The sequence below is a fragment of the Protopterus annectens genome, chromosome 7.part0 (genome assembly GCF_019279795.1).
Source record: "Protopterus annectens isolate FY-2018-M chromosome 7.part0, PAN1.0, whole genome shotgun sequence".
Lineage (NCBI taxonomy): Eukaryota > Metazoa > Chordata > Ceratodontiformes > Protopteridae > Protopterus > Protopterus annectens.
In genome coordinates, this window is record NC_056739.1 from 320644954 (window position 1) to 320672838 (window position 27885).

The following is a 27885-nucleotide window of genomic DNA, read 5'->3' on the forward strand; positions in this document are numbered from 1 at the left end:
TCAAAAAGCTCAGTCTCAGCTAGAAATATCTGATAACACTACCTTAGAAAACACTAGCACTTTCAAATACCTAGGTCTATGGACAGACCAATCTCTCAAAATCACTATCTTGAGAAAATCAAGAAAGATCTGAGCTCACTACTATGGTGGGACAACAACAACTGTCCCAGTTTCTATCCAAAGGGTCCTGATCAGCCATCGGTAAACACATCCTCCTCTCAACTCTAGTATGGCCTTCCCTTGGTAACATCTGTTTTAAATGGGAAATGCTACACACATGTACAATCACCAATAAAATCTACATTACCTGTCACTCTCTCCCCTAAGCTTGAATATCACTGGATATCCTTATAAATCACAATGGCCCCCTAGTCAAGCAAATAATTTCCTATTAGGCTCTCAACTATTCAAATTAATATGTAACCACACATTATCCCTCTTAGCAGCTAACCTAATGTGACAACCCCCATCCTAAAACCACAGGAATCGTGACCATTCAGCTCCCTTACCCCATCCCCAGAAACCAAGTTTCATTGCACAAATCACTGCTTCTATGTCTTTGACCCAAAAATCTGGGAATCTCTTCCCTCCTACTATAAAGAAATAGCATCATACCAAGTGTTCAGGACACAGCTTAAAACTCATCAGCATTACCAGCACCCCTTTTCCCATTTTCTACATGGCGTCAGAGTGTCGTATCATTTGTCACCATCTCTTCCTATTCAGTGCCACTCTCCTACCTTCTTTGACACACATGCCTGTCTGTCATAGGTCTTCTCTCACACAATCTATCCACCTCTTTGCTGGATGCCAATCAATGTATTGCTGCCAAGACTTGAATACATTCTGGTCTTAATTGCGCTTCTCTCACTCCTTAGTGCTGCCATTACATAAACCATTAAAGACAGAATCCTTAGACTTTTTCACTTGTCTAGGAGAAGATTCACCGTCTTACAATAAAGCAAATCAAATTGTTACCTTCACTGTTAGGTCCATCTTCCTCCTCAGCACAAACATGTAAACAGTTAAACGAATTGTCCCTCAGCCCCCAAAGAACAGGCTACCAAGGAAGACATACAGTATACACTCGCCAGGCTCAGAGCATGCAGCTTAGGAGACTTGCTTTGCAATTAGCTGTTACTGAAAAGGTCTTCTCCACAGTAGTACCAGCTTCCTGGAATAACTCAACTACAAAAATTAGTGAAACAAGCAATGTGGCTATCTTCAAAAATACACTAAAAGCCATACTGGCATAAAAAGTAACTGCAGCTGCTACTTTAAAGACCATGCTTAAAGAAGAACTCGACTTATACCAAAGCTCTGTCAAAGGTGTAACTTATTTTCCTCCACTGAACTACTTAATTTTTGCATATTTATACAAGCAAATCACACTGCATGAATTTGTTTTTCTATTACTTTATACAGTTTTTCAAACATGTTTAGAAAATGTGTACAACAGTATCTGATATTTGTGCTGCTTTTCCCCTTGTCTTTAGTGTTTGCTAAAACTGTTCCATCTACCCAGACCACAAATGTAAAATAAAATCAATAAAATAAATGTGCTGATTTTGTGATATTGTTTACTGCCCCAATGTTTTCTATTTGTTTGAAACACAACATTTATCATCTTGTAACAGAATATACATGGGTGTTATGGTAATCTAGTCATGCCAGACATTAAAACAATTAGTTTTTGGCCTAGTAGATCATCATTTTTTTCTGTAGTTATGTTATATTGTACTGTTTTGCATGCCACCATGCTTAATTTGAATAGACCGAACCAACTTCAGCTATGGTACTACTACTGCCTACCAAACGAGCAGTATTTAACTGTCTGTGACATGAAATCCATCCGTAGAAGAGCAGGGAACTGAACCTTTCTAAACCATTTGCCAACTATTAATACTTTGTTCCTAAATTTGCTGATATGTAAAGCTGCTTAGTGTTTAAGTGATCCACTCTGATCTTGTTTATCTTGCGATAGAAAGTAAACCACTGGTGTTCAGAGTTATATGTAACACTAGGCATTGAAAGTAGCAGTTTTCCAATTGTCTGTTAGCAATTTTGCTGTAGATTTACAGTGGATATAAAATGTTTACACACCCCCTGTTAAAATGCCAGGTTTTTGTGATATAAAAAAATAAGACCACAATAAATCATTTCAAATATTTTCCCACCGTTAATGTTACCTATAACCTATACAATTCAATTGAAAAAAACAAATCTATTAGGGGAACAAATATGTTTGTGTCTTTTCGGCTTTTCCCGGTTAGAGGTCGCCACAGCGGAACTCCGGTCCGCCACTGACTGGCAGTTTTTTTTTTTACGTACCGGCTTGCCAGGCCTGACGCACAACCTTCAACGAAGATACGCCCATTCACGCATGTCTCCACGCAGAAGATATCAAACTGGACAGCGTCTTACTGTGAGGCGACAACGCTACTGTTGCACCACCAAACGTACAATACGCTGGTTGCATAAGTGAGCACACCCTTAAACTAATAATTTGAAGCACTTTTTGGTTTAATTACAGCATTCAGTCTTAGTCTATCAGCATGGAACATCTTGACTTGGCAATATCTGCCCACTCTTCCTTGCAAAAGTGCTCCAAATCTGTCAGATTGCAAGGGCATCTATTGGGCACAGCCCTCTTCAGGTCACCCCACAGATTTTCTACTGGATTTAGGTCTGGGCTCTTGCTGGGCCATTCCAAAACTTTAATTTTCTTCTGGTAAAGACATTCTTTTGTTGCTTTGGGTGCATACCTCTCAACTGTACAGATTTTCGCAGAATGTCCAGATTTTTGCCTCATATTTTAGGTCCATTTTTCATAAAATTGTGTTTTTTTTCTGGCAAATTAGTGGCAAATCATTAAAGATTGATGTTAGAAAATAATGACAGACATTTGAGTTTCAAACTTCATACCCTTCAGAAAATCCAAGTTAATGCAAAACCGGTTATTCTATCAACTTTCTAAGTTTGTAAGAGCAATATTTAAAAACTGTCCCTATTTTTGTGCCTTTGTCAAACTTTTATTTATGGCTTTGTCCAGATTTCTTGCTCTAAGAGGTTGAGAGGTATGTTTGGGTGTATGCTTGGGGTCATTGTCATGTTGAAAGGTGAAATTCCTCTTCATCCTCAGCTTTCTAGTAGATGCCTGAAGGTTTTTGGCCAAAAGTGACTGGTATTTGGAACTGTTCATAATCCCCTCCACCTTGACTAAAGACCCAGTTCTAGCTGAAGAAAAGCAACCCCAAAGCATGACACTGCCACCACCATGCTTCACAGTGGGGATGGCGTTCTTTTGGTGATGCAAAGTGTTGTTTTTGCACCAAACGTACCTTTTGCAATTGTGGCCAAAAAGTTCAACCTTGGTCTCATCAGACCATAACACATTTTCCCACTTGCTTTTGGAAGACTTTATGTATTGTTTTGCAAATTTTAGCCAGGCTTGGATATTTTTCCGTGTAAGAAAAAGCTTCTGTCTTGCAACCCTACCCCATAGCCCAAACATCTGGAGAATACAGCAGATTGTTGTCACATGTAGTACACAACCAGTACTTGCCAGAAATTCCTGCAGCTCCTTCAGTGTTGCTGTACGTCTCTTGGCAGCCTCCCTAACCAGTTTTCATCTCGTCTTTCCATCAATTTTGGGGGGAAGTCCAGTTCTTTGCAACGTCACTGTTGTCTCATTTTCCCCACTGTCTTCACTGTGTTCCATGGTATATCCAATGCTGTGGCAATTTTTTTGTACCCTTCTTCTGATTGATACCTTTCAACAATGAGATACCTTTGATGCTTTGTAAGCTCTCTGCGAACCATGGCTTTTGCTGTAGCAAGCAACTGAGTAAATGTCAAGAAAATCCTACTAGGACAGCTGAACTTTATTTGGGGTTAATCAGAGTCTCTAATTGATGGCAGGTGTGTACCCAAGAAGACTGAATGCTGTAATTAAATCAAAAGGTGCTTCAGCAAAGTATTAGTTTAATGGGGTGCACACACAACAAAGTATTAGTTTAAGGGTGTGCACACTTATGCAACCAGCGTACTGTATATAGTTTTTATTTTTTATATTTTTTCCCCTAACAGATTTGTTTGTTTTTCAAATGAATTGTACAGGTTATAGGTCACATTAAAGGTAGGAAAAGTTTTGAAATGATTTATTGTGTTCTCATTTGTTTACATCACAAAAACCTGGCATTTTAACAGGGGTGTGTACACTTTTTATATCCAGTGTACATTGTACTGTTCTGGATGTCATTCAGCTCTGTTTGCTCAGGCTGCTCAGAGCAAAGGAACAGCGCTATTGTCTATTGATAAATGCTTTACCAGCCTTCACCTGAAACTAGATCTTACAAGATCATAAAAATAATCTTTGTAAATCATTTATTATCTAATGCAAATTTTTCTTAAGTTTGCTAATTTGTTACACGGCTTAGTGTGGCAGTAGTTTCTGCTCATTTGGAACACAACAGTCTGACCTTGTTTCCCTTGTGAGATAAGGTGAACTGTTGATGTTATGGGCATAAAGTCATGACAGGCATTGAAATAAGTGTTTTTCTGATTAGACACCAAGTTTCTGTTGCTTTATGCTGTTCTGTTTTGCTTGCCATTGTACTCCAGTTGGTTGGGTTGCTCAGAGACATGCAGCACACAGCAGCAGTGCACTTTATAATCACTAGTTGCTTTTAAAATTTAGCCATAGCATCTGCGGTCCCCAAACTAGCCCTCTTTATGCTCGACCTTGATCCCCACTCAAAACTGAATGGTTGCTTAGTCTTTACTATAGCATATCAAAGGGATATCTCGCAGAACTAAGATGAAACCTCAGCTTCAAAGCTGCACATACAAATTGCCTTGTGCTTTTTTAAGTTTATCAAAAACTCTTCTCATCAGTGCACATGATGAAACCTTGCTGGGACAAGTTGGGTCCAAGTAAAAAAGATAAACCTCTATAAATCCTAAACTATTAGTAACACCAGTACTAGGTGAATGGTTAAAACTCATAAAAACTACCTTATTAGTACCTTAGGGTAGGATAATGTTAAGAACACAGTTAACCTCACAAAAAATCCAAGCTTATTAGCATATAAGGTAAGCTAACTGTATACCAGATCCTGAAAACCACGAGACCACATCTGCCCTTACATAATCCGCTGCCAACCCTCTTATCACTAGGAACACTGAGGCAGTGCCCAAACTGCCTCACGCCTACTGCCAGCCAGTTCTACCACACACTGACTCTACATATGACAGGTGTAAATACTTAACAAATCTGGAGAATACTCTCTCATGAAAACGTACAGTAAGCACATACCAGGTTGTCAGCACCCACACACACCAGCCTCATGATATATGATGTTTCTATCATTATCATGTATCACCAGCCTCGTGACATATGAAGATGCTGGAGACATGCAGCATGACTGTGGAAATTATGGAAGTGTTAGGTGCTCACCACATCAGATGTACAAACAAAAGCATCACTTCTGCAGGCAATCTTATATGACTACTTTTTAAAACAAAACAGCATAACAAAGTTAGAATCTGCACTTCCCCTACAAAATGTTATAACTATGAAGTCAAGGGTGACATGACCAGGACTATACCTTACAAGCTGTCTCATTTCCATCATCAGGGCTCTACTACACCATCATGGTGAAAAAAGTAAAATGTGCGCATCAGTACCAGTATCCAAAACTCTCCAAAGCCACATACTTTTGAGCATAGGGAAATTAATTACATAATTCTAACTTTCAAAAGAAAAAATATTCCAAAATGGGAACATATAGCCTGTCAAGCAGCTGGAAGTGGAAGGGGGAGCTGTATTGCTGATCCTGAATGAGCTCACAGAGATTATTTGGCGGGTAATATGCATGTAATGTACAACAGTACATTCCACTGAATGAGGAAAGTGAAATCTAGAATATAGCATTCCCACATGCCCTCTTCCAAGTAAAACAAAGCTTAGGCTGCCAATACAATTGTCAGAGTTTAACTTTTTCTGAATCAAGTTATCGTCTTGTAACTTTTCCAATGACACTTGCAAGACTTCGGGGTTCAGTTTAAAGGCACCATAGTTGAACTTGGCTTATATAAAACAGTTATTTCAAGATTAGATGCTCTACCTATAGTGTTCTCTACCAGGTAGTCCAAATTGGTAAGTAAGCACTAGGCTAGCTGCCCTTGTGGGCTATTTTGAGCCTAGCAAATTTCCCTCAAAAGAGAATCAAACCGCCTTTACCTTGTGTATTCGTACAGACTTATTTGCCATCACCTGACTTGCATTGCAAAGACTGGCACCCTCATTTTTATAGACCGATTTATTCTACAAAGTCTGTTAAGAGTTAATATTACTTACGTGCTGAAGAAAGAGGTAGAGTTCTGGATGACTGCGAGGGTTAACTGTCACTTCAAACAATGGCATGAAAATGTTCTCCAACATTTCCTGGAAATCTGACAGCTGATTCTTGGAGCGGTAAACATCACTACAGAAAGAGAAACAAAAATGTAGCACAAAATCAATGAAAGAAGTATAATTTTTTACAGCTTAAGAGAAAACAAGCCTACAACTTCTAAGCTACAAGGTTGATTTTACTGCAAAGCAAGCATGACATACAAAGCACTTACAAAGTGTATATATCGTCAAAAGAATGGTACTTGTAGTACAGAAAATGTATACGAATTTGAAACTGCAACTAATACACTAGGATTAGCATGCCAAATAGTGATGTAGCAGTCTAAAGTTCAACCCTAACTATGGTAGCATCTTCTCTTTACCAGACAGCAGTATAAGCCACACTGACTATTTACTGTGGCTGAATGAAATGATCTCCATTTCTCACAGCAGCATGATCTGCTATGCACTCCACACAATATCTACATCTAAAAGTGTGACCCATTGCTCAGTCCAACCAGTATCATTATTCACCGTCCATTCAATCCAGCTGGATGATCCTGTGCCAGTTCTCACAGAAGTATGATCTACTGTTCAATTCAGTGTTCAGTCCCAATGATACCATAACTAAGTGCTCTGCCCAGATAACAGAATGCCCTACCATATAGTACAGGTAGTAGCACAATACACTTCCTAAATGAGGCAGCTGCACAGTCCCCTGTCCATTTTACACAGTAGGATGACAATATCCATTCTGTACAGCCACATGAAATCAAGGAACAGTGAGATGTTGGCCTAAGTGTATAGAGGGAAGCTGAGAATCCCTAATGGGTGATTGTGATGTACAGAAATGAAAAAATGTACTGCATAGAAGCAGGATCACTGGACAGACAAAGAGGCAAACTACCAACCAGCAATGAAAAGGGTTAAGGGTTTGGCACAATGGCCAAGGTATTTACCTCACAGTTGCCAAGTACAGGGTTTGATTCTCACCTTTGGTCACTCACTGGTGATTGGCTAACTTTGTAATAGTCTGAATACTGATTGCCTAGTATTTACCTATGAACTTAAAAGGAAGACGACCATATCCAGAGTGAGTAGGTGGAGTGAATTAAAAGATGCTCTAAAGGAATCCAACACAGCAGGTAGAGTGAAGGCACTGGTAAGATCCATCGGCAAGAACACAGAATATATCAAGTCTTGACCAGTGCAGGTGAGGTACATGCTATAGGAGATGTAAGGTAGTCACTAGCGAGTTACAATCAAATATCAAATATCAGTGTGAGTAACAATTTCTTAAGTACTGTTAGGAAGTGTCAAAAAACAGGATTAGGCAATACAGGAAAAAACATATGTTTCACTAAGAACTGAGGACTGACAGAACAGGAATACTCAAACTTGCTGTGAAATGGTATACTGTGGCTGACAATACTGACTCGTTTTACTATCAAAGTACTAATGACCGCCATCATGTACGGATTACATGCAATTCCACAAAGGTTTTTTTTTTTCTTCTAAAACTGCCAGTCTAAGAAAAGGGAAAGTGTTAACCTTTTTCTTGAGTTTAGTTTATTTTGGAATAGGTATACAAGAGTAAGGGGGATGTGGGGGTAAACCTAGATATTGCAACCATGTAAAAAAATATATATATATCCTTACAGTGTGCATTTTGGGGAATCTGCTTTGCATACATTAACAGAGTCACCCATGTTAATGTGGGGGAAAAAAAAACAGCTCATCTCCCCAGCAGCCAGCCACCAATACAAAAATGTGAGGAGGATGAATATTTAGATACACTCCAACTTTGTGATGTGATGGAGCCCAGAATGTGACCAAGACAACCTGAAACTGATTAGTGGCTTGGTCACTGGAGAAGGTGATGAGGGGTGAGGTGGTATGGGGAAGCATTTCGCCATCTTGCCCACTTTGGAAGGAAGAGAAGAAAATCTATATTTAGGCACTTCCACAGTGATAGGGTGCTTGCTGTGACTGGAAGGCATACTGCTGTCAAGAATCTGCCATTAGAGGGTGAGGATGGAGCTTACTGATGTTAAGTGCAGTAATATGTGTAATGTCAGTAGTTGTTCCTAGTCCGGGCATTCCAAAAAATTCTCCTGTGTACATGACACTATAAAGGATGTCCTGGAGGTTCCTGCACATTTCCCATCCCCAACCAACTAAAGCTAATTAGGTTGCAGCCCTGGGGGGGGAGAGAAGTACTGTAAACACAAATGTTAAGGGTAAAGAGCCGTGGACAAGGGTAAGGTGGGTCCACACAGCCTATCTGGACCTCACCAAGGCCTTCGACACCATCCCCCACTCTGGAATCAAATAAACTTACTAAGCTGGGCATTAATCCCTATGTCACTCGATGGGTTGCCAACTGGCTTACTGACAGAACTCATACTGTAAAAGTAGCAGACTCCAAATCCAGCTTCAGACAAGTGACAAGTGGAGTACCTCAGGGTTCAGTCCTGGGACCGCTCTTGTTTGGCATCTACTTCTCTGAAGTACAGGCAAACACTAAGGGACTCTGGCTAACAAAGTTCACAGATGACTGTAAACTGGGAGCCATTAATGAATCCCCAAATTATGTGGATATTCAACAAAAAGGCCTTAAAGAAACAGATGCTTGGTGCCAGAGCCATCAGCTCAAGCTCAATGCCAAGAAATGTATAGTTATCCCCTTTGGGGAAAAAACATGTACCCATGAATTACCACATAGGTGGCAGTACACTAAATGCTGAAAGGGTGATAAGAGACCTAGGGACACAGGTCTCACCTTCGATAACCACATCGCCACAACAGTCAGGAAATCCTTCTATGTGGCACACCTCATCAATAAGGGCTTTTCATCCAGAAAAAAAGGAGGACATTCTCCCCACTGTACTCATCCCTCATTAGACCCATTATAGAATACAATGCCCAGTTTGGTATGTACCTCTCAAGACATCTGCAACAACTGGAAAGGATGCAGAAATACCTCACTAAAAGAATCACAGGCCTAAAGCAGATGCCCTATGCTGACCGTCTAAAAAAAAACTCCACCTATACTCTGTCGCATATTGTCTACTCGGAGGCGATCTCTGCTTAACATACAAGGCCATGTCAAACCCAGAGCTGTTGGACATGTACACAAAGAAATCCCACACTCCAGATATCTAAATCTTGTCATCACAATGAACAAAACATGCTGGAGGGATAGGTTCCTGATCCAGAGACTCTCCAGACTCTGGAATAGACTGCCCATAGATGTCAAGCAGAGCGCCTCTTTGGTCCTCTTCAAAAGGAACCTTGAGGATTGGATGGGAGATAGGAAATTCATCCCGGGGATCACGTCAGTCGCCCTGCTAGACAGGGGTCCAGGGAAATAAATACTGTGGGAAGAAATAGCCAGGGAATTGTTATGCCTAGGCTTGTATAGGCCCTAGGGCCGTTAGCCTAGTACCAACCTATGAACCTATAAATGGAGAAGTGGCAGATGGATATCTGGAAGGTAAGCAATGAGGATGTAAAAAAAAAAAAAAAAAAAAAAAAAGTGAAATTATTCAGATGCACTGTAGATCACAGGATGAAAAAACGATGCATGGCATTACTATAAACAGAATGTTACAGAGCAGGGAAAATACTAAGTTGTTCACCTCTGCATTTACAATGAAGTAACAAGGTATGCCAGCAAGGAAGGATAAGGCAGTTACACATAGGCAGACATGAGAAAGTAACATGAGAGAAGGAACTCAAATGATATTTAGGAAAATAAGGCACACAATTAAAAAAAAAGTCCTCCTGGTGGAAGTAGAATAATTTTAGTGGTATTTTATGAACCACTGTCAGAAATTAACTGGATCTCCTTATATAACTGAAGGCTGTTGATGCTGGTTCACTTGTACTACAGTCGATCTAAGGGAAACGTGGCAGGTGCTTGATCACTGATTCCCATTTATGAGAATATGGTTTTCTGAAAACCACATTCAGTGAACCAGTCTTTGGTTTTTCCTACACAGCCATGTACAGAAAAATGCTGTGTTTTAGGTTCACAGACATATTTGTATAACTGGGATTCAGTGATTTGGATGATAAAGGAGTCAGCCACATTCCGGTGTGTGGATCACAGACTTGCTAGTCTCACCTCCACACCCCAGTAAAGTATAAGGAAAACTTCTTTGCTAGTCTCACTTCCATAACAGGACAAGATGGTGGTCTTTGTAAATGCTAAATCTTTTGCAGGTATTCAAACACATGACTATGCAGAAGAAATTTCAGCAGTTAAAAAAATAACTAGTCCTATGTCTGGCTCATCAATAAGGCAAATAAATGGGATCTGAGACTAACTATTCCTTGCTAGAAAATGGCAGAGAAACTGTAATGTGTGGATGGGTAGGAATGAAGAGTGAATAATGGACATGAAACTGGCTGAATGAAAACTGGATGTAAAAATGAGCTGATCATGATGTGGTGTTAATCACACCTCTAGCTCTGGATTGAGCTGTCCCTTTCACACCAATAATCACACCTCTAGCTCTGGATTGAGCTGTCCCTTTCATGCCAACAGGGCTTGAAAGGCAGACCACATATATCACTGTATCACTTTTGTTTTGCTACAACTTAACTGAGATATTGAATTTGCAGAATTCTATTCTATGATTTAGTAGATTAAATGTGAGGAAATGTCTTCAGCTGAACAAATGAAAAAATATATTTTCTTCTTTTGAAAAGATTTTTCTCACATTAAATGTTCCTTTGACTCACAGCTATAGGCATTCATGACCAGACATTCCTGACTGCAGGCAGGCATAAATGAGTTAGCCAGTAACATCTTTATAAATGACCAATGTTACTAATATTGACGCTAAAATCATGTTACTATTTGTATCACTAGTGACACTAACATGATAGCAACTTAGCAACTTGTAAAAACACTACACAAGTCAACAAATTTATTGTTTAGAGTTCTGGCATTGCCCATAAAAAACGAATGCTACAAGCAATCTTAGAATACTTTATTATCTTGATGTCAGAAGGGCTAAAAAAAAGTTTTTAATATTTTACTAATCATTGAACATAGGAGTTTGTTACTAGAGTACCATAAATGGAATTTTCCAAAACTAATTAATTTTATCATGATAAACTTTTAGTTATGTACTTACCATAACTTTAGATGTTTGGGATCCATCTCGCCTACATTCTGTACTGATGGGTTCGGAGCCGATCCTCGGCTCCGACTCGGCACGCTATACTATAGAGCGAAGTCTCTAATTGGCTGAGCTATTCTACATCCCAGGATGCACCACTACTGCTTCCCCAGATCTTGTTTGTCCGCACACATGCACACACACATAGACTGTTGATATAACATTGCCAGGTGTTTCAAGATGAAACGGCTAAACTGAACCGTCCGGTCTCTTCTGATCTCCAAGGCAGGGGGAAGGAGGGTGGGTTATTAGGAATGTAGGCGAGATGGAACCCAAACATCTAAAGTTATGGTAAGTACATAACTAAAAGATGTTATGTGATCCTATCTCGCCTACATTCTGTACTGATGGGACAGCGTCCCTAGCACCTGATTCCTGGGTGGCTCACTGGAAAACACTCCTGAGAAGTGTGGAACTGAAGGAAGCTCGCCCCCGAGATGCCACGTCCAATTTGTAATGAGAAATGAAGGTGTGAGGAGAAGACCAGGTAGCCGCAGCACAAATGTCACTAATGGCAAGCTTAGAATGAAAGGCTGTCGAAGTAGCCATAGCCCTTGTAGAATGAGCCTTCACAGTGGTTGTAAGCTCTTTATTAGAAAAAAAAGGTAAGTATGACTGATACAGTCTCTGATCCACTTGGCAATAGTGACCTTTGTGACGGCTTTGCCCAATTTATTGTCCGAAAAGGACACAAACAACTGATCTGTTTTCCGTGTTTGGTGCGTCCTAGCTAAATAGAAACGCAATTGCCTGTGAACATCCGAGTGGAAGATGTATTCCGCTCTGTCTGAGTAGTTTGGGAAGAAAACTGGAAGTTCCAATGACTGTTGGACAAAAACTAGAACAAACTTTGGGAACAAAGGATGGATTAGGCCTGAGGGATACTCTATCCTTGTGAAAAACCAGGTACGGCGGTTTGACACATAGTGCTTGTAGTTCCGAAACTCTTCTGGCTGATGTAATTGCCACCAAAAAAGCAGTCTTCCAAGAAAGAAATTTCAAGTCACAAGTTGCTGCCGGTTCGAAGGGGGAAGAGGTCAAAGCACCTAATATGAAATTAAGATCCCACGGTGGAGCGGGATGAGAAATCGGAGGTCGTAGCAGCCCAGCACCTTTCATGAAGGCTTTACACAACTTATTGCTCATCAAAGGTGGGTCTATACTTTCATGAAAATTAGAAATAGCTGCCAATTGAACCTTGATGGTAGAGACCGAAGAACCTTGATTGAACAAAGAAGCTAAAAACTTCAAAACTTCTGACACCGGGGCAGTAATGGGATCTAATCCCCGGAGTTGGGCCCAAATAGCGAATCTCTTCCATTTGCTGTTATACATTTTTTTAGTCGAAGTCTTGTGGGCCGAGGACAAGATATGTATGACTTCCGAATCCAAAACATGGAGGAGCCAAGCTGTTAACCTTAACGAGTGAAGGGACTGATGAAGCTGTCCCGACTGGTGGATCAAGAGGTCTGGAATCTGGTCCAGGAACCATGGACCGTCCAGTGCATATTTCCGAAGAAAGGGCAGCCAAACTTGACAAGGCCAGTATGGGGCAACTAGGATCATCTTGCTCTGCAAGTGAATCGCCTTCTGGATCACCCTGGGAAGAAGGGGAACCGGTGGAAAGGTGTACAGTAGGCCGGTGGGCCAAGCTTGAACTAGGGCGTACTTGGGAAACTCCCCCGGAACTGGGGTGAGAGAGAAGAACTGTTGACATTTCGTGTTGAAAGGAGTTGCGAAGAGGTCGCAACAAGGATTTCCCCATCTTCTGAAGATCTGAGTTGCCACTCTGTCATTCAGAGACCACTTGTGCGGGGAGAAAATAGTTCTGCTCAGTCTGTCGGCTATCACATTGGATCTCCCCGGAATGTGTGTTGCTACCAAGAAACGGTTGGTTGCAATCGCCCAATCCCATACTTTCATGGCCTCTCTGCAAAGGGGGTAGGACCTGGTCCCTCCCTGCTTGTTCAGGTACCAGACTGCTGACATGTTGTCGGACTGAATGGCAATCATGCCCTGGGGGAGGTAATTGTGTAGTGCTTGTAGCGATAGAAGTACCGCCCTCATTTCCAGTATGTTGATATGGAGGGAACTCTCGTCGGAGTGCCACTTGCCTTGGACTGACCTGCCCAGGTAATGTCCCCCCCACCCCGTCTGGGAGGCGTCCGTAGTCAAAGTGGCCACTGGAGGTGGGGGAACAAAGGGTCGCCCCTGATCCAGGTTGGAGGAAAGAGGCCACCAAAGGAGGTCCTGTTTGCACGTCTCCGTGATCAGAATGAGGTGACTGAGGGAGATCCTGATAAGACCACTGGACTGACAGGAGCCACTGGAGAATCCTCATATGCAATCTTGCTAGGGAACTAGGAGAACGGTAGCCGACATGGAACCCAACAGTTGTAGGACCATCCTGGCTGGGGCTCGGCGTTTGAGGAGCAATGCTCGGACTTGAGACTGTAATATTTCTATCCTGTCTGTAGGAAGATAGACCCGCATTTGCTTTGAGTCTATCTCTACTCCGATGAACCGTATGCGTTGAGATGGCAGCAACATAGACTTTTCCCAATTGAAGGTGATTCCTAGGGAGTTGCCTAGAGATATAGTGGCTGCTAGGTTCTGTAAGAGTAGACGCCTGGAGGTGGCAGTTAGGAGCCAGTCGTCTAGGTATGGAAACACCTGGAATCCTAGACTTCTCAGGTGAGCAGTCACCACCGCCAAACATTTGGTGAACACCCTGGGGGCTGTGGTGAGACCAAAGGGCAGTGCACGAAACTGGAAATGACTGTCTCCCAGGCTGAAGCGCAAGTGTCTCCTGGACGCCTGATTTATCAGGATATGATAATAGGCGTCCTTGAGATCTATGGAGCACATCCAAACACCTTCCTCCAGCAGCGGGAGAATGGATTGTAAGGTGACCATCCGTAACTTGGACTTCTTGACAGAATGGTTGAGTTTGCTGAGATCCAAGATGGGCCTAATGTCCCCGGTCTTTTTTGGCACCAAAAAGAATCTTGAGTAAGTCCCTAATCCGGTCTGGTCTTCGGGGACCGGTTGGATGACTCCTTTTTGAAGCAGCTTTGAAATTTCGATGGCTGCGAGATCCCGTTAACTGAGTGGTGGGTCCGAGATTTTCCGGGATGGTGGGGGGGGCTGAGAAAAGGGGATGTTGTAACCTCTGGCAATGATCCGGAGCACCCATCGGTCCCAAGTGATATTGTCCCAGGCCTTTAGGTGCCTCGAAAAACGACCCCCGACTGGCTCTGGAGCGGCACAGTCGGGCAATCCTTCAGGGATGCTGGAAGGTTGAGGAGCCACGAAAGGACTCGCGGTCTCCAGTGTTGCAGGGGCCTCTGCCGCCTCTGGGACGGTGTCTTCCTGAAAATTTTCCCCTCCTCTGCCTCTAGAAGGGGGATCATCCTGCTGTGAGGGGTAAGTCTTCTGAGATTTGCGGAACCACATTTTCCCCCCTCTTCTAGCCTTGGGATAAGGCCAGAAGGGAGTGGAAAACCGTGCCCCTACGGCAGTCAAAGTCTTACCCTCTTGTTCACAGAGGGTCAAGGTGTCCTTTACCTTGGGTCCAAACAAGGAGGACCCATCAAAGGGAGCGTCGGCAAAGGAAGACTTGAAGGCCTCCGCAAAATGACACAGGCGGAGCCAGGCTTGTCTACGTAGAGCAACACCTGTGCCCGCCGCTCTACTCGCCCCTTCGGCCGCATATGAAATGAGCCTCATGGACGAGTTCGATATTGATGATAGAGTAGTCAACTGAGAGCTAACCATCTGGGCCAACTGCTCAGGTAGGTTACCAGAGAGGGTATCTGAAAGTTCCTTGACCAGATCCCTCTGAAGTCTGGTGAAGTGCGTCAGGTAATTCAGAGACCTTAAGTAAAGGCCGCTGAAGTAAGGGTGCGCTTCCCGTACCAATCCATACTCCTGGACTATGGCCACACCTTTAGATAAGAAGTCCTTTTCAGGGGGGGCTGACAGAAATTTACTCGGGCGAGCTGGCACCGGTTCCACAGAATCCGGGTGTTCCCACGCCCTTCGAGAGATCAAATCCAGGAGCTCGTCGAAGGGCGGAGACACCCAGGAGGCAGAAGGCTGAGCCCCGAAGGCCTTGAGGAATACAGACTCCTCAGCGGAAGGGGGTTTGGACTGCCAGTCGCCTCGTTGCTTGAGGATTTCCAAGATGTCCACAAAGGAGACATCATCCGAGGATGACTTGGGGGACCCCTCCGCATCATCGAGGTCGGTGTCCGAGGTGAGAGACTCATCAGGCGAGTCGACGTGCTTCCTCTTGCACTGTCTCTTCCTGGGAGGTTCTTCCGAAGAAGCCTCGGAAGGACCCCCAGGAAGGGAGGAATCCCCAATGGGGGTGACCTCAGGCCCCAGGGCTCCACTGTCTTGAGACAGGGGGACAACAAAGGAACTAGTCTCCGAGCCAAGGGAAGGTGCAGCAGAGACGGTGGAGGTAGCCAAGGAAGATTTGGCCAAAGCACTCCTCATGGCCCTGAAGGCCGGACCCCGCCCCCCCCGATTCCTGGGAAGGTCCGATCCCCGAGGCCACAACAGTAGACGGCACTCCCGCAGCCGACACACCGAGAGGGAGGCTCAGAACCTAAAGCATCGGACCCGAAGAGTCACCTCCGGGGCAGACCGAGGAGGTCCATGTACCGAACTCCGACCCGAAGGTCGGGGTTGGAATAAGGGTCGGAGCCGACCCGAGAACCTCTACCGTCTCCACCAGCACCGGCTCCAACGGTGCCGAGGCTGTTGGAGGAGGAACCAATACAACAGGGTGGACAATCGGCTCCGGAGCCGACTGGGCTGGAGCCGAGACTAACTTTTGAAAAACTGGAGACTGGAACAGCTTTTGAAGTACCCTGTCTATATCCGAATCGGACATCCTCGAAGACCGAGAAGAGACCGATCGGGTCAGAGTTGACTTCTCCGCCGGTTCCGAAAGACTGGGGAACCGGCTCCGAATAGTCTCAAGTAATATCGGCGCAGAGGGAGATTCCACCAGTACAGCAATTTCCCTCGGAGCCGACGGGGACTTCCACGCCGAGGTAGAAGAGTCTGAGCGAGCGAACTTTCTCGGCTCCGAAACCAATGGAGCCGGAGAAGGTGACCCGCCTCTCGATGCTCAAGCGCTCGGCTCCGAAGACAGAGGAGTCGAGGCTGGAGGCATCGAGGCAGACCGTTCCGACCTCGGCTTCGAAGTCCGTGGAGCCGACGGAGAAGCCTGCCTTGATTTCTTTGCTGTCGGCTCCGACGGACTGGTCGGAGCCGAAGACGACTTCTTCCTGGAAGGAGAGGGGGAAGAAGATAAAGCCTCCTCAAAAGTGGGGGTGATAAGCCCCTTCAATATCAATTTGTTTTTCCTCTCTTGGAGGACACGAGAAGAAAAAGCGTGGCATACACTGCACGACTCTTGAAGGTGTTTAGGGCCTAAGCAATAAACACATAGGGAGTGATCATCCGTAATTGACATCTTGTACCCACACTTGGTACATTTTTTAAAACCCGAAGGCCTATGTTCCTTCGACATCACCACAGAAAAAACAAACCAAAATCAGAGTAAACTAAGTGCACAGAGATGCCAATCCTTCTAATTTAAACAGGATAGCTAGTAAAAAACACAGGCAAAACTGTAACACAGCTCTGCAGAGCACGAGGGCAAGGCCTCTAACTAAAACGGGACCTTGACGTCTGGTAGAACAATTCACACAACAAATTTAGTAACAAAAAAGGCTGTAACACGGCCCGAAGTAAAGCACTAGGAAATTCCTACTAAATTAAGCGGGAACCTAACGTTGACAAAAAACCACACAAACTTCCAATTCACACAAACTACTCAGAAGCGTTTGGTAGCTGTTAAAACAGCTTTTGGTTGAAAAATTAGAAAATTTTTGACAGGAAATCAGTCAAAAAAAGAGTACTTAGCCCAGCCAAGTAGAGACCACGTCTATTGCTGTCAAGTGGCAAACGAGATCTGGGGAAGCAGTAGTGGTGCATCCTGGGATGTAGAATAGCTCAGCCAATTACAGACTTCGCTCTATAGTATAGCGTGCCGAGGATCGGCTCTGAACCCATCAGTACAGAATGTAGACGAGATAGGATCACATAACATCAACTTTTTCTGGAGAAATATGTGGTAACATTTGAGTGCTTAACTAGTTTCTTTTACAGTTTGGCAAAGCTGGAACAGGAATACGATCAGCAAGAATTATTGTGAAACCTTTTTTTCTTTAGCTAATGCTAAAATGTCTGAAACAGCCTTTATAACTGCCTCAGTTTTGGTTCTACCACAATCATTAATACCAGCGAGATTGACAATAAAATAATATTGAACTCTGGGAACGCTGACCCTAAAGACAGCCTTTTAACATAGACAATCTTAATTCCTCTAAAAGATAAGACTCTAATTCTTAAATGGTTTCTCCAAGGCAATATGTTTCCAAGACCTCAGAGCATAATCTGTCCTAAAACCAGGGCTAGATGTTCTCTGTCATCCACAGTAGGATAACACATTTGTTTATTTATTGGTGGGCCTACACAGGGAGTGCTTCAGTGGGTTATGTCTTAGAGGTGACAGTTACTAGAGCTAATCTAATCAGTATATAAAATGTATGACTGGGGCTGAATCACCAAGTGAAATCCCATTGTCCTTATACATTTATATTTCTGCAGAGAAATTATACTTGGTTCATCTAGAGAATTGAAATTTGATGGTGTTTAAAATTACTACTTCCTTTTATTAGAATTTGTGTTTAAATCTGTGTTTCAGGGTTCACCAAGATCAGAAACAATCATAGTATCAAGGGAGATGACATTGTCACAAGGAAGAACTACAACTAATGGAAGGTGGATAATATGTACACAGATGGGTGGCAGAAATATTCTAAATTATCAAACACACATGTATAGAATATCTTGAAACAGCACAATCCAAGTTCATCTCAGTGGAATTATCTGCAAAGCGATTCTGGACTCAGACTACTTTATGCCATTTGAGCAGAAAACTACACTTTTCCAGATTTTACTAGTCTCTCATAAAATTTCAGAATAATTGCAAAACATGATCATCTTGAATGTTGTTGTGCAAATATTTTTACCATTTCCTTTTGCTGTAATTATGCTCTCATTTAAAGTGGATTTTCAAATTATAAAACCGATTTTACTTCAGCTACTTCAATGGAACTATGCTTAAGTATAGCAAGCTTGCACCTGTATTTACTATAGGCTGATCAGCTGCCCAGTTACTTCCTGATTCTGTCTCATGTGACTTAGAATTCTAATGATGCAATTGACAGGATATACAGTTTGACAGTCTTGTAGTAGTTGGGTGTTTTCTGTAGTCTATAGCAGATTTCAAAATGTAAATGCAGCACAACAAATCAGTCAAACAACAAATAACCAAAAAAATCTTATTTATAAGTAAAAACAGATTAGAACAGAATAAGATTCTTGGTGACGTGTATAATGATTGCCACATAGTATAGTAACATAAAAATAACACTAACAGTTCTCTAACATGGGATAATAAAGAGTATATCATAAAAGCAAAAATATTAAAGTTTTAGCTCACTGCCCAGTAGTTCTCCACCGTCCCCACTTGTCATATTTGTCATGCAATAGCATGACAACACATCTTCCATGTGGCCACGACACACACAACCACTCGCTCTGGGCATTGTTTAAAATACCCAAAGCCCTAAAACCATGACAGAAGAGAGCTACCAATGACACTGTTTACACTATAGATACAATTTAGTGTGCAATAATATCCTTTCACCAGAGAAAAACTAAAATTAAATAAAAAGCTGTTGACTTACCAAGTAATACAATTTCCTCAGTCACCTAAAATAGTTTCACTTAGCATATCATTCTAAATGAAATAAACAATAACTGTAACCACCCACTTTGAGGCTACTTAAAGCCACAGGCCAAGAAAGAAGCCAACCCACTGAAAACACACCAATGAAAATGTAAGATATATGACATAAATGAAAATGTAAGATATATAACATAAGAATGTATTAACTTTTCACGTACTACAGTCTTCTTGAAAACAAGCATAAAAATAAAACTAAATAAAAAAGATGTTGAAGATGCCAAGTATTAGTTTCCCAGACAGTTAAGACAACTGCACAAGGCACTTTGTCTTGACGAAAAGAAGAAGTTATGTCTTACCATAACATTCCATCTGTGTTGTCGATCTTCACTAATCCTTGACTGTGGGCTCAGTTCCGAGCCTCGGAAGAGACTCTTCCATTATTCCAGCTTGCACCTTCCAAAACCTCTCAAGCTAAGCTCTACCATCAATGCTCCTAACCAAATTACCTCAGAACAAGTTTGCAAACTATTGTGACAGACAACAAATAGAAACAAAAATACCACTAACCACCACCAGTATTCTAGTCCACGAATAAAGAAACCGCAACCAAATCTGAAGAAAACTGATTTTGTCACTAAGATTTTAATGTTTTGATTGGTGGGTCTTAATTGATTCACCTATTTATAGATGGTTTGATTATGTGATTTGTTACATCTGAAGAAGCAGTTTCTCTGCGAAAGTGCTTATGATAGTTCTTGCTAGCAATAAGGTTGGATTATACTGGATTCTTCCGCTGCCTCTATTGTGACAGACAAGAAATAATAGATAAGCAACCACATCTGTGTCCCTATTATGAAGCCAGTCTTGGGGAATATTCAGTCTACCAAGAGTTCTAAAGACAGGGAGAAGGGGGGGGGGGTGTCACGGATTAGTGAAGATAGACAACACTACTGGAATGTTATGGTAAGACATAACTTCTTTACCTGATGTCAAGCTTCACATAATCCTTGACTGTGGGACAGAGTCCCTAGCTACCTGAATCTTGGGTGGTCTCATGGAAGAATATTCCTGAACACCATCAAGCAGAATAATGCACGTCCCTTAGAAACCTGGTCCAGTTTGCAATAAGTAATAAAGGTATGAGGAGATGCTCATGTTGCTGCTGCGCAAATATCTAAAGACGCTCTGGCATGTAAAACTGCAGATGCGGCTATAGCTCTCGTTGAATGCGCTTTTACAGATCCTGGTGGGTGAAGTCCCTTTCTGTTGTAAACATAGGTGATACCATTACCAAAGGTAAGCCATTTCGCCAGGGTGACTTTAGACACTGGACTGCCTAAAGATACTGTAGAAAAGGCAATAAATAATTAGTCGGATTTTCTAATATCCTTTTATTCTGTGAAAGTAGAAACATAATTATCTGTATACATCTAGTAAGTGAAGACAGTATTCTCCTTTGTTGGAAAAATTGGGAAAAAAAGACTGGGAGATGTAAAGCCTGATTGATGTTTGACTTGGAAACAATCTTTGGTAAAAAGGAATGATTCCTCTGGAGGAAGACCCTGTCCTTATGAAATATCAAATAAGGGGGTTTGCAGGACAAGGCTTGTATTTCCGATATTCTCCTGGCAGAAGTGATAGCTAGTAAAAATAAAGTTTTCCAGGACAAGAATTTTAAGTCACAAGTTGCTGAAGGTTCAAAAGGGGGAGAAATAAGAGACTGGAGTACCAAAGTCAAAGCCCATGGGTTCGTTGTATGGAGGTCTGAGTATTAAGGTTCCTTTCAAAAAGGCTTTACATAATTTATGCAACATAAGTGATGAACCATTGAAGCCAGTATGGAAGTTAGAAATTGCAGCAAGATGCACCTGAATCGTAGACTCAGATGAGCCAGACTCAAGGCTAAGAAGTCTAAAACTTTATCAACAGGTGCTGAACATGGGTCAAGATTACAGTCTAGCGACCACTTAGTAAACTTTAGCCACTTATTATGGTACAATTTTCTAGCTGAAGGTTTGTAGTGGGCTAGAATGATGCGCTGGAGCGGGGAGGTGAGGGAGGGATGCCTGGCAATCACAGGAACTGGAGAAGCCACACAGTGAACTTGAGATGTTGTAGATACTGATGAACCAGTCCCTTGGGTGGGACAATATGTCTGGAGCAGCTGGGTCCAGTATCCAGGGCTCCCAAAGCAGATGAGGCCATAGGAAGGGAAACCAGACCGGTCGAGGCCAGAATGGGGGAATGAGAATTATTCTGTTCTTAGACTGCTGGCTTTCTTTAGGAACTGACATATCAGTGGAATCAGTGGAAAGGCATACAACAGACTGGGGGACCAATCATGAAGGACAGCGAGGGGGGGGGGGTTAGGGCCAAATAACTGTTGCACTTGTTTAGAGGGGATACAAACAGGTCACAGCAAGGTTGGCCCCAGTGACAGAATATCTTGTCCTTCACCACTAGATTGAGACCACTTGTGAGGCATGAGGATGGTTCTGGTCAATTTGTCCCCGTTCAAGTTGGAGGTCCCTGGAATGTGCATTGCTATCAGAAAGCGGGTGGAAGAGAAGAAATTGCCCATTGCCCAACTCTGAGTACTTTGACAAAAGAGGGTAGGACATGGTTCCCCCTTGCTTGTTGATGTACCAGACTACCGACATATTGTGTGTCTGTATTGCAATGGTTCCCAATGGGAGGGTATCTTGAAATGCCTGCAACACTAAGAGCATCATCCTCATCTCTAGGATATTGATATGCAAGTTGGCCTCCAGCTGGTACCAAGTGCCTTGGACAGTCTTTCCCAGATAATGTCCCCCCACCCTATATGGAACACGTCCGTGGTCACTATGGCTTGGGGTTGAGGAGGGACAAAGGGACGGCCTAACAATATCTTAGAGTGAAGCCATGAACTTAGGTCTTCCTTGCAACGATTGGTGATCAAATTCAGGTGGGACATTGGTTTATTCATTAAGGACCAGTGGGAGGACAGAAGCCATTGAAATATTCACATGTGATATCTGGCCAGGGGAACTAAAGTGATGGAGGCTACCATTGACCCTAGAGCCTATAGAATGAGTTTTGCTGCTATTTTCTTGCTTTAAATGATTTGGCTCACTTGTAATCTGATCCTTTGGAGCCTTTCTAGGGGAAGTGACACAAAGCCAGTGGTTGTGTCGAGCATAGCTCCAATGAATTCCAGGTGTTGTGATGGTTCTACATGGGATTTTTTTGTAGTTTATAGTAATTCCTAACCTGCAGCAAAAAAGAAGAGTGTAATCTCATGCCTTTAGGAGCTGACGCTTGGTGGGATAGGTAAGGGAGCCAGTCGTCTAGACATGGAAACACTTGAAATCCTAGCAGTCTGAGATGGGCTGCTGCTACTACTGCCATACATTTGGTGAATACCCTGGTGGTTGTGGTGAGACCAAAGGGCAGTGCTCTGAACAGATAGTGACTGGCTCCCAGCTGGAAGCGCAATAATCTTATGGACCGCATTTCCATTTTTATGTGCTAATATGCATCCTGAAGATCTACTAAGCACACCCAATCGTCTTTTTAAAAAAACAGAAGAATAGACTGGACTGAACCGAGATCATCCAGAATTTGGTTTGCTGAACTGATTTTGTCAACTGAGATCAAAAATCAGTCTCCAGTCCCCTGTTTTCTTTGGCACTAAAAAGAATCTTGAGTAAATTCTGGATCCTCTCTGTTCTGGTGGGACTGCCTGGATGATTCTTTTGTCGAGCAGTTTTTGAATTTCTAAGCCTGCTGTCTCCCTGTGACTGGGTTGAATGTCCGTGATTCTTCTTGGTCTTTTTGGTTCTTCTTAAAGGGGGATGTTGTAACCTCTGGTAATGATCCTCTGCACCCCTTTGTCTGTCATTAATTCTAGTAAGGCAGATTGGTGCAGGGATAATTGTCCCCTGACTGCCTCCAGAGGAAGGCAATTGGGCCTCCTCTCAGGAGCACTGATAGAAGTTACCACAGAAAGAGTCTCTGGAACCCTGATTCTGCAGGGCCACTTCTGCCTCTTGAATGGCGTCTTCCATTACTACTCCCCCCTTGGCCCTGAGAGAAGTCATTGCCACACGAGGAGTGGAAAAGAATACACCCATGGCAGGAAGGGTCTTCTCATCTTCCCAAATCTGTCTAGTCTCTCTAACTTTGGGGTCAAACAGGGATGAACCATGAAATGGGAGTGTTGACGAAAGACTACTTAAATGGCTCTGCGAACTAGCATAAGTACATTCAGGCATGTCTCCTGATGGTTATGCCTGAACCTACTGCTCTTGTCGTCCCTCCGGCAGCATGAGCAATTAACCTCATGGACGAACTGGAGATTGATTCTAGGGTGGTGAGTAAGAAGCAACTTTGTCTCAAACTCCTTCAGTTACTGCTCCTGAAACTGTATCTGAAAGTTCTTTAATCAGATATCTTTGAATCCTGGTAAAATGTGCCATATAGTTCAAGGACCTGACAGCGAAGGGTGATGAAGTGAATACGTGCTTCCCAAAAATATCCATCATCCTCACTCTGTTAGGAGGATGGATAGTAGGACTCATCAGCAAGCTCCTTTTTAGTGGCTGCAGCAACACCATGGCGTCAACAGGAATACCTTTGGCCCAATGTTGGTCATTTTTAGGGACAGAGAGAATGTGATCAGGCCTCTTGGAGATCGGCTCAATAGTGTCAGGTATCTTCCAGGCCCGCTGAGCAATCAACTTAAGATCATCAGTGGGCAGAGAAATCCAAGAAGTAAAGGGGTTGGGCACAAAAAGCCTCTAGGTATACAGATTCCTCTGCGGAAGGTTGAATGGTAGTCCAGACATCCCTCTGTTTTAGGATTTCTAGGATGTCCCGAAAGGAAACATCTTCAGGGAGTGACTTGGGGGAACTTCTCTTCATCAAAATTTGTATCTTCTGTGAAGGACTCTTCAGGGGAGTCCAAGTGCTTCCTCTTGCACTTTTTCTTCGAAGGTACCTCTTCGGTGGGATGCTCCAGAGAGGTTTCCGAAAAAGACATAACCTGAGAGGTCTGGTTCTGAGACTTTTGTGCCCTCTGTCCCAGGGCAGAGACTGGAGGAAGCTTCGGTCGAGGGGATGGACACGATGTTTGGTCCAACAAGGATGGCATAGTCTGTTAGCCTGGAACGGACAAGGCCCACTCCATAGCCTGGAAGCCAGGTCCCCCCAGTACAGGGACATGAGCCTGGAACCGAAAGAGACTTCATCAGAACCGTGGGCCCATCCTGCACTGAGGAGGTCGCCCCGATGTAGAAGCCGGGACAGAGCTTACATATGCCAATGTACTGAGGGGCATGGAAGGCTCCAAAATAAATCTTGAACCCTGTCCCCTGGAATCAACACTGAAGCCCTGACTGTGGGAAGACTCTGGTTCCGAGGAACCAGTAGAACTCAGGGTAACTATCCGTATTGGAGAATGAGGTCTAGCCGGCATCGAAACGGTCAAAGCTGGAAAGTTCGGCACCAGGGGCTCCGAAATCTCAGCGGGAGTCAAAGGAGGAATATGGATGGGGGTAGAAAAAGGCAAGGATCCACTGTTAACAAGGCTAGGAACTGTGGATGGAGGTAATCCCCTCACCGTCAAGAGCTGGTCCACCGGTCTCATAATATCAGACTCTGATAGACTGTTGGAGGACCGAATAGAGGAGGCAGACAGAGACCTTGTTGGCCATGTCTCCAAAAAAAAAGACTGGGAGGATGGTCCGCAAATGGATCTATGGAGAGGGAATAGGTTATTCGAGGTAAATCTACTACCGGAGTGTCCTTTCGTACTGAGAGATCCATTGGTTCCAAAGGGAGAGTTGTCTGCACCAGTACTGGAACTGAAGAAGTTGGTGCGGATGGCACCAAAGAATGAGAATCTTGGCCCACTGGTGTTGAGGATGCTGTCTGCACCATGGGAGACTTGGCCAATTAAGGCAGTGGTTCCTAGGAAGTTGTCAGAACGGAGTGACTCCGCTAGTATGGTCTAGAGGAAGAAGTTGATTAAGAGGAGGAACTGACTTCTCTATTTGGACCAGATATTGCCTCTTCAAATTCAGATTTAAGAAGACCTTTCAACATTAGCTTGTTCTTGTGCTTTATCAGGGTTCTGCAACCGAACTCATGACAGATTGCACAGTGTTCCTGTAGATGGACCGCACCAAGACAATACACACACACACACACACACACACACACACACACACACACACACACACAGTGAGTCCATCTGAATTAGGCATTTTTCTATCACAATTTTGGCATCTCTTAAAGCCAGAGGTATCTTTAGAGGGTTTGTCGGCCATATGTAAAAACTAAGGCAAGCTTGTACACAGATATGCACACACGCACAGACTTTAAAATAAGGAACATTTTTTTAAATGTATCAAAGGAATGAAAAAAGGGGAAACTACCACCAATGGAATGGAGGTTACCCGAAGGTAAAAGAGGAAAGCGTACCAACAATGGTATTTGAGACTACCTAATGGTAAAGGAAAGAGGAAAACTCACTCATGCACATGCTAAAAGATATCTAGAGGAGCAGGGTAGTACAGATGGAAATAAAAGACAAACTTATAGAGATTGGATAGTGGGATAAAACTGACAGTTTGAAGAAAGGCTAAAGCTCGAGAGATTGGACCGAAGGTTTCTGGCACTACGAAGGGGCAAAGGAGATCTGAGGTAATTTGGTGAGGAGCATTGTGGGTAGAGCTTGGAACTGAGCCCACAGTCAAGGATTACATGAAGACTGACAACATCAGATCGATAGTTATGACTGCTCATTCTTGCAGATTGTTTGATTACCTAAATCCTGGAGAGAGCCTGCTGAAAACCATCACAAAAAATGTTCAAAATATATAAAGTAAGAGCTTAGTAATGTTATGGGTACCAACTTTCCTTTGAGAATAACAGAAAAAAAAATTAAATAAAAACATGTTAAAACTGCACCAGGAAAGTACAGTTGTGTACACTTATTATAAATGTAGATGTTAGAGTGTATTCACTATTGCAGTCATCACATTTGGGTTATCCCTGCCAGGGTAGCCCTCGACCGGCCTGAATACCAGAGACTTAGTATTTCTTCGTTGATTGCTGTTGCTTGAAGAATGACATCAGGTCGTCAGTAGTATAAAGTAAGGCAGCCGATGCCATTACATCAGTTTTTCTTGACCTAACCTGTTTGAGCCTCCAAAGTAGGAGGCCAGGTTCTGGTGGAAAAACCCCAACAGTGGAAAAGAAATACCAATATGTCCCTTGTAAGAAAAGGAGAACAACAAGGAAGAATGGTAACAAAAGGAGAAAGAGAACAAAGGGGGATGGAGGGAGGGAAACCAGGACTGCAACAGTGAATCCACTCGAACATCTACATTTATAGTAAGTGTACACAACTGTACCATGTTCTTTGTGTTTCACTGTTGCAGTCATCACATTTGGGTAGATTCCGAAAGCTGAGGAAACGGGTGGAGGAGGCAGTCAAGGAAACTAGGAGCTGGCTAGGATGCCTTACAAGACTGCAGAAGCAAACCCTGCCCTGGATTTGGAGGAGAGAGGCAGGTGGTAATGCTTATTAGAAGTGTGAACAGATGTCCAGGTGGCAGCCTCCAGGATGTCCCTGGTGGGGACTCCTCTGAGGAAAGTTGCAGAGGTGGAGGCTGCTCTGGTGGAGTGTGTCCTGACCCCCTTGGGGGAGGCTTTCCATGCTGTTTGTAGCAGAAATGGATGCAGTGTGCTATCCATTTGGAAATGGTTTGCTTGGAGATGGCATTGCCTTCTGCCCCTATAGCAAAGCTAACCAGCAGTTGATCAGACTTTCTGAAGGATTTAGTCCTGTCCAGATAGAGTCTGAACATCTGTGCACATTAGAGAGTGAAGAATCCTTTCCCCCTTGTTCTGGGGATTAGGAAAGAAGGTAGACAAATGAATGGATTGGTTGAGAGCCACACTGGACACCACCTTGGGCATGAAGGATGGGTTATTTCTGATGGATACTCTGTCTGCATGGAAGATGAAAGGTTCCACAGCCATGAGGCTTGCAGCTCAGCTCAGAGACTCTTCTGACTGAAGTGATGACCAGAAGGAATGCAGTCTTTCAGGAGAGAAATTTTAGCTCTGCAGAAGAAGCTGGTTCAAAAGGGGGCAGGGTGAGCTTTTCCAAGACAAAGTTAAGGTCCCAAGCTGGTGTTGGTGCCCTTCTGGGGGGACTCAAGTTGCTAGCCCCTCTGAGGAACCGTTTGATCAAAGGGTGTGAGAAAAGGGGCTGCTCAGTGGGAAAATGAGCAGAAATAGCAGAGGCATGAATTTTTATAGAAGAGAAAGAGAGACTACTGTGTAGTAGGTCAGCTAAGTAATCCAGGATGAGAGGGATGAAGGGCTGTGCCATATTGGCTCCCTTAGCCTGGATCCAGGTGTAGAACCTTTTCCATTTATCTGCACAAGACTTTCTGGTGCTAGGA

The 27885-nt window shown here is 43.3% G+C and overlaps 1 protein-coding gene across 4 annotated transcripts in view; it reads right to left on the reverse strand.

Annotated features, from left to right (window-relative positions):
* Positions 1-27885, reverse strand: part of AMPD2 (adenosine monophosphate deaminase 2) — an 855139-nt gene that overhangs the window by 91568 nt on the left and 735686 nt on the right. For all 4 annotated transcript variants that reach the window (XM_044076870.1, XM_044076869.1, XM_044076868.1 and 1 more), the window contains one exon: positions 6362-6488. In XM_044076870.1, coding sequence (XP_043932805.1) covers positions 6362-6488 — 127 coding nt within the window. The remainder of the gene's footprint in view (positions 1-6361; positions 6489-27885) is intronic.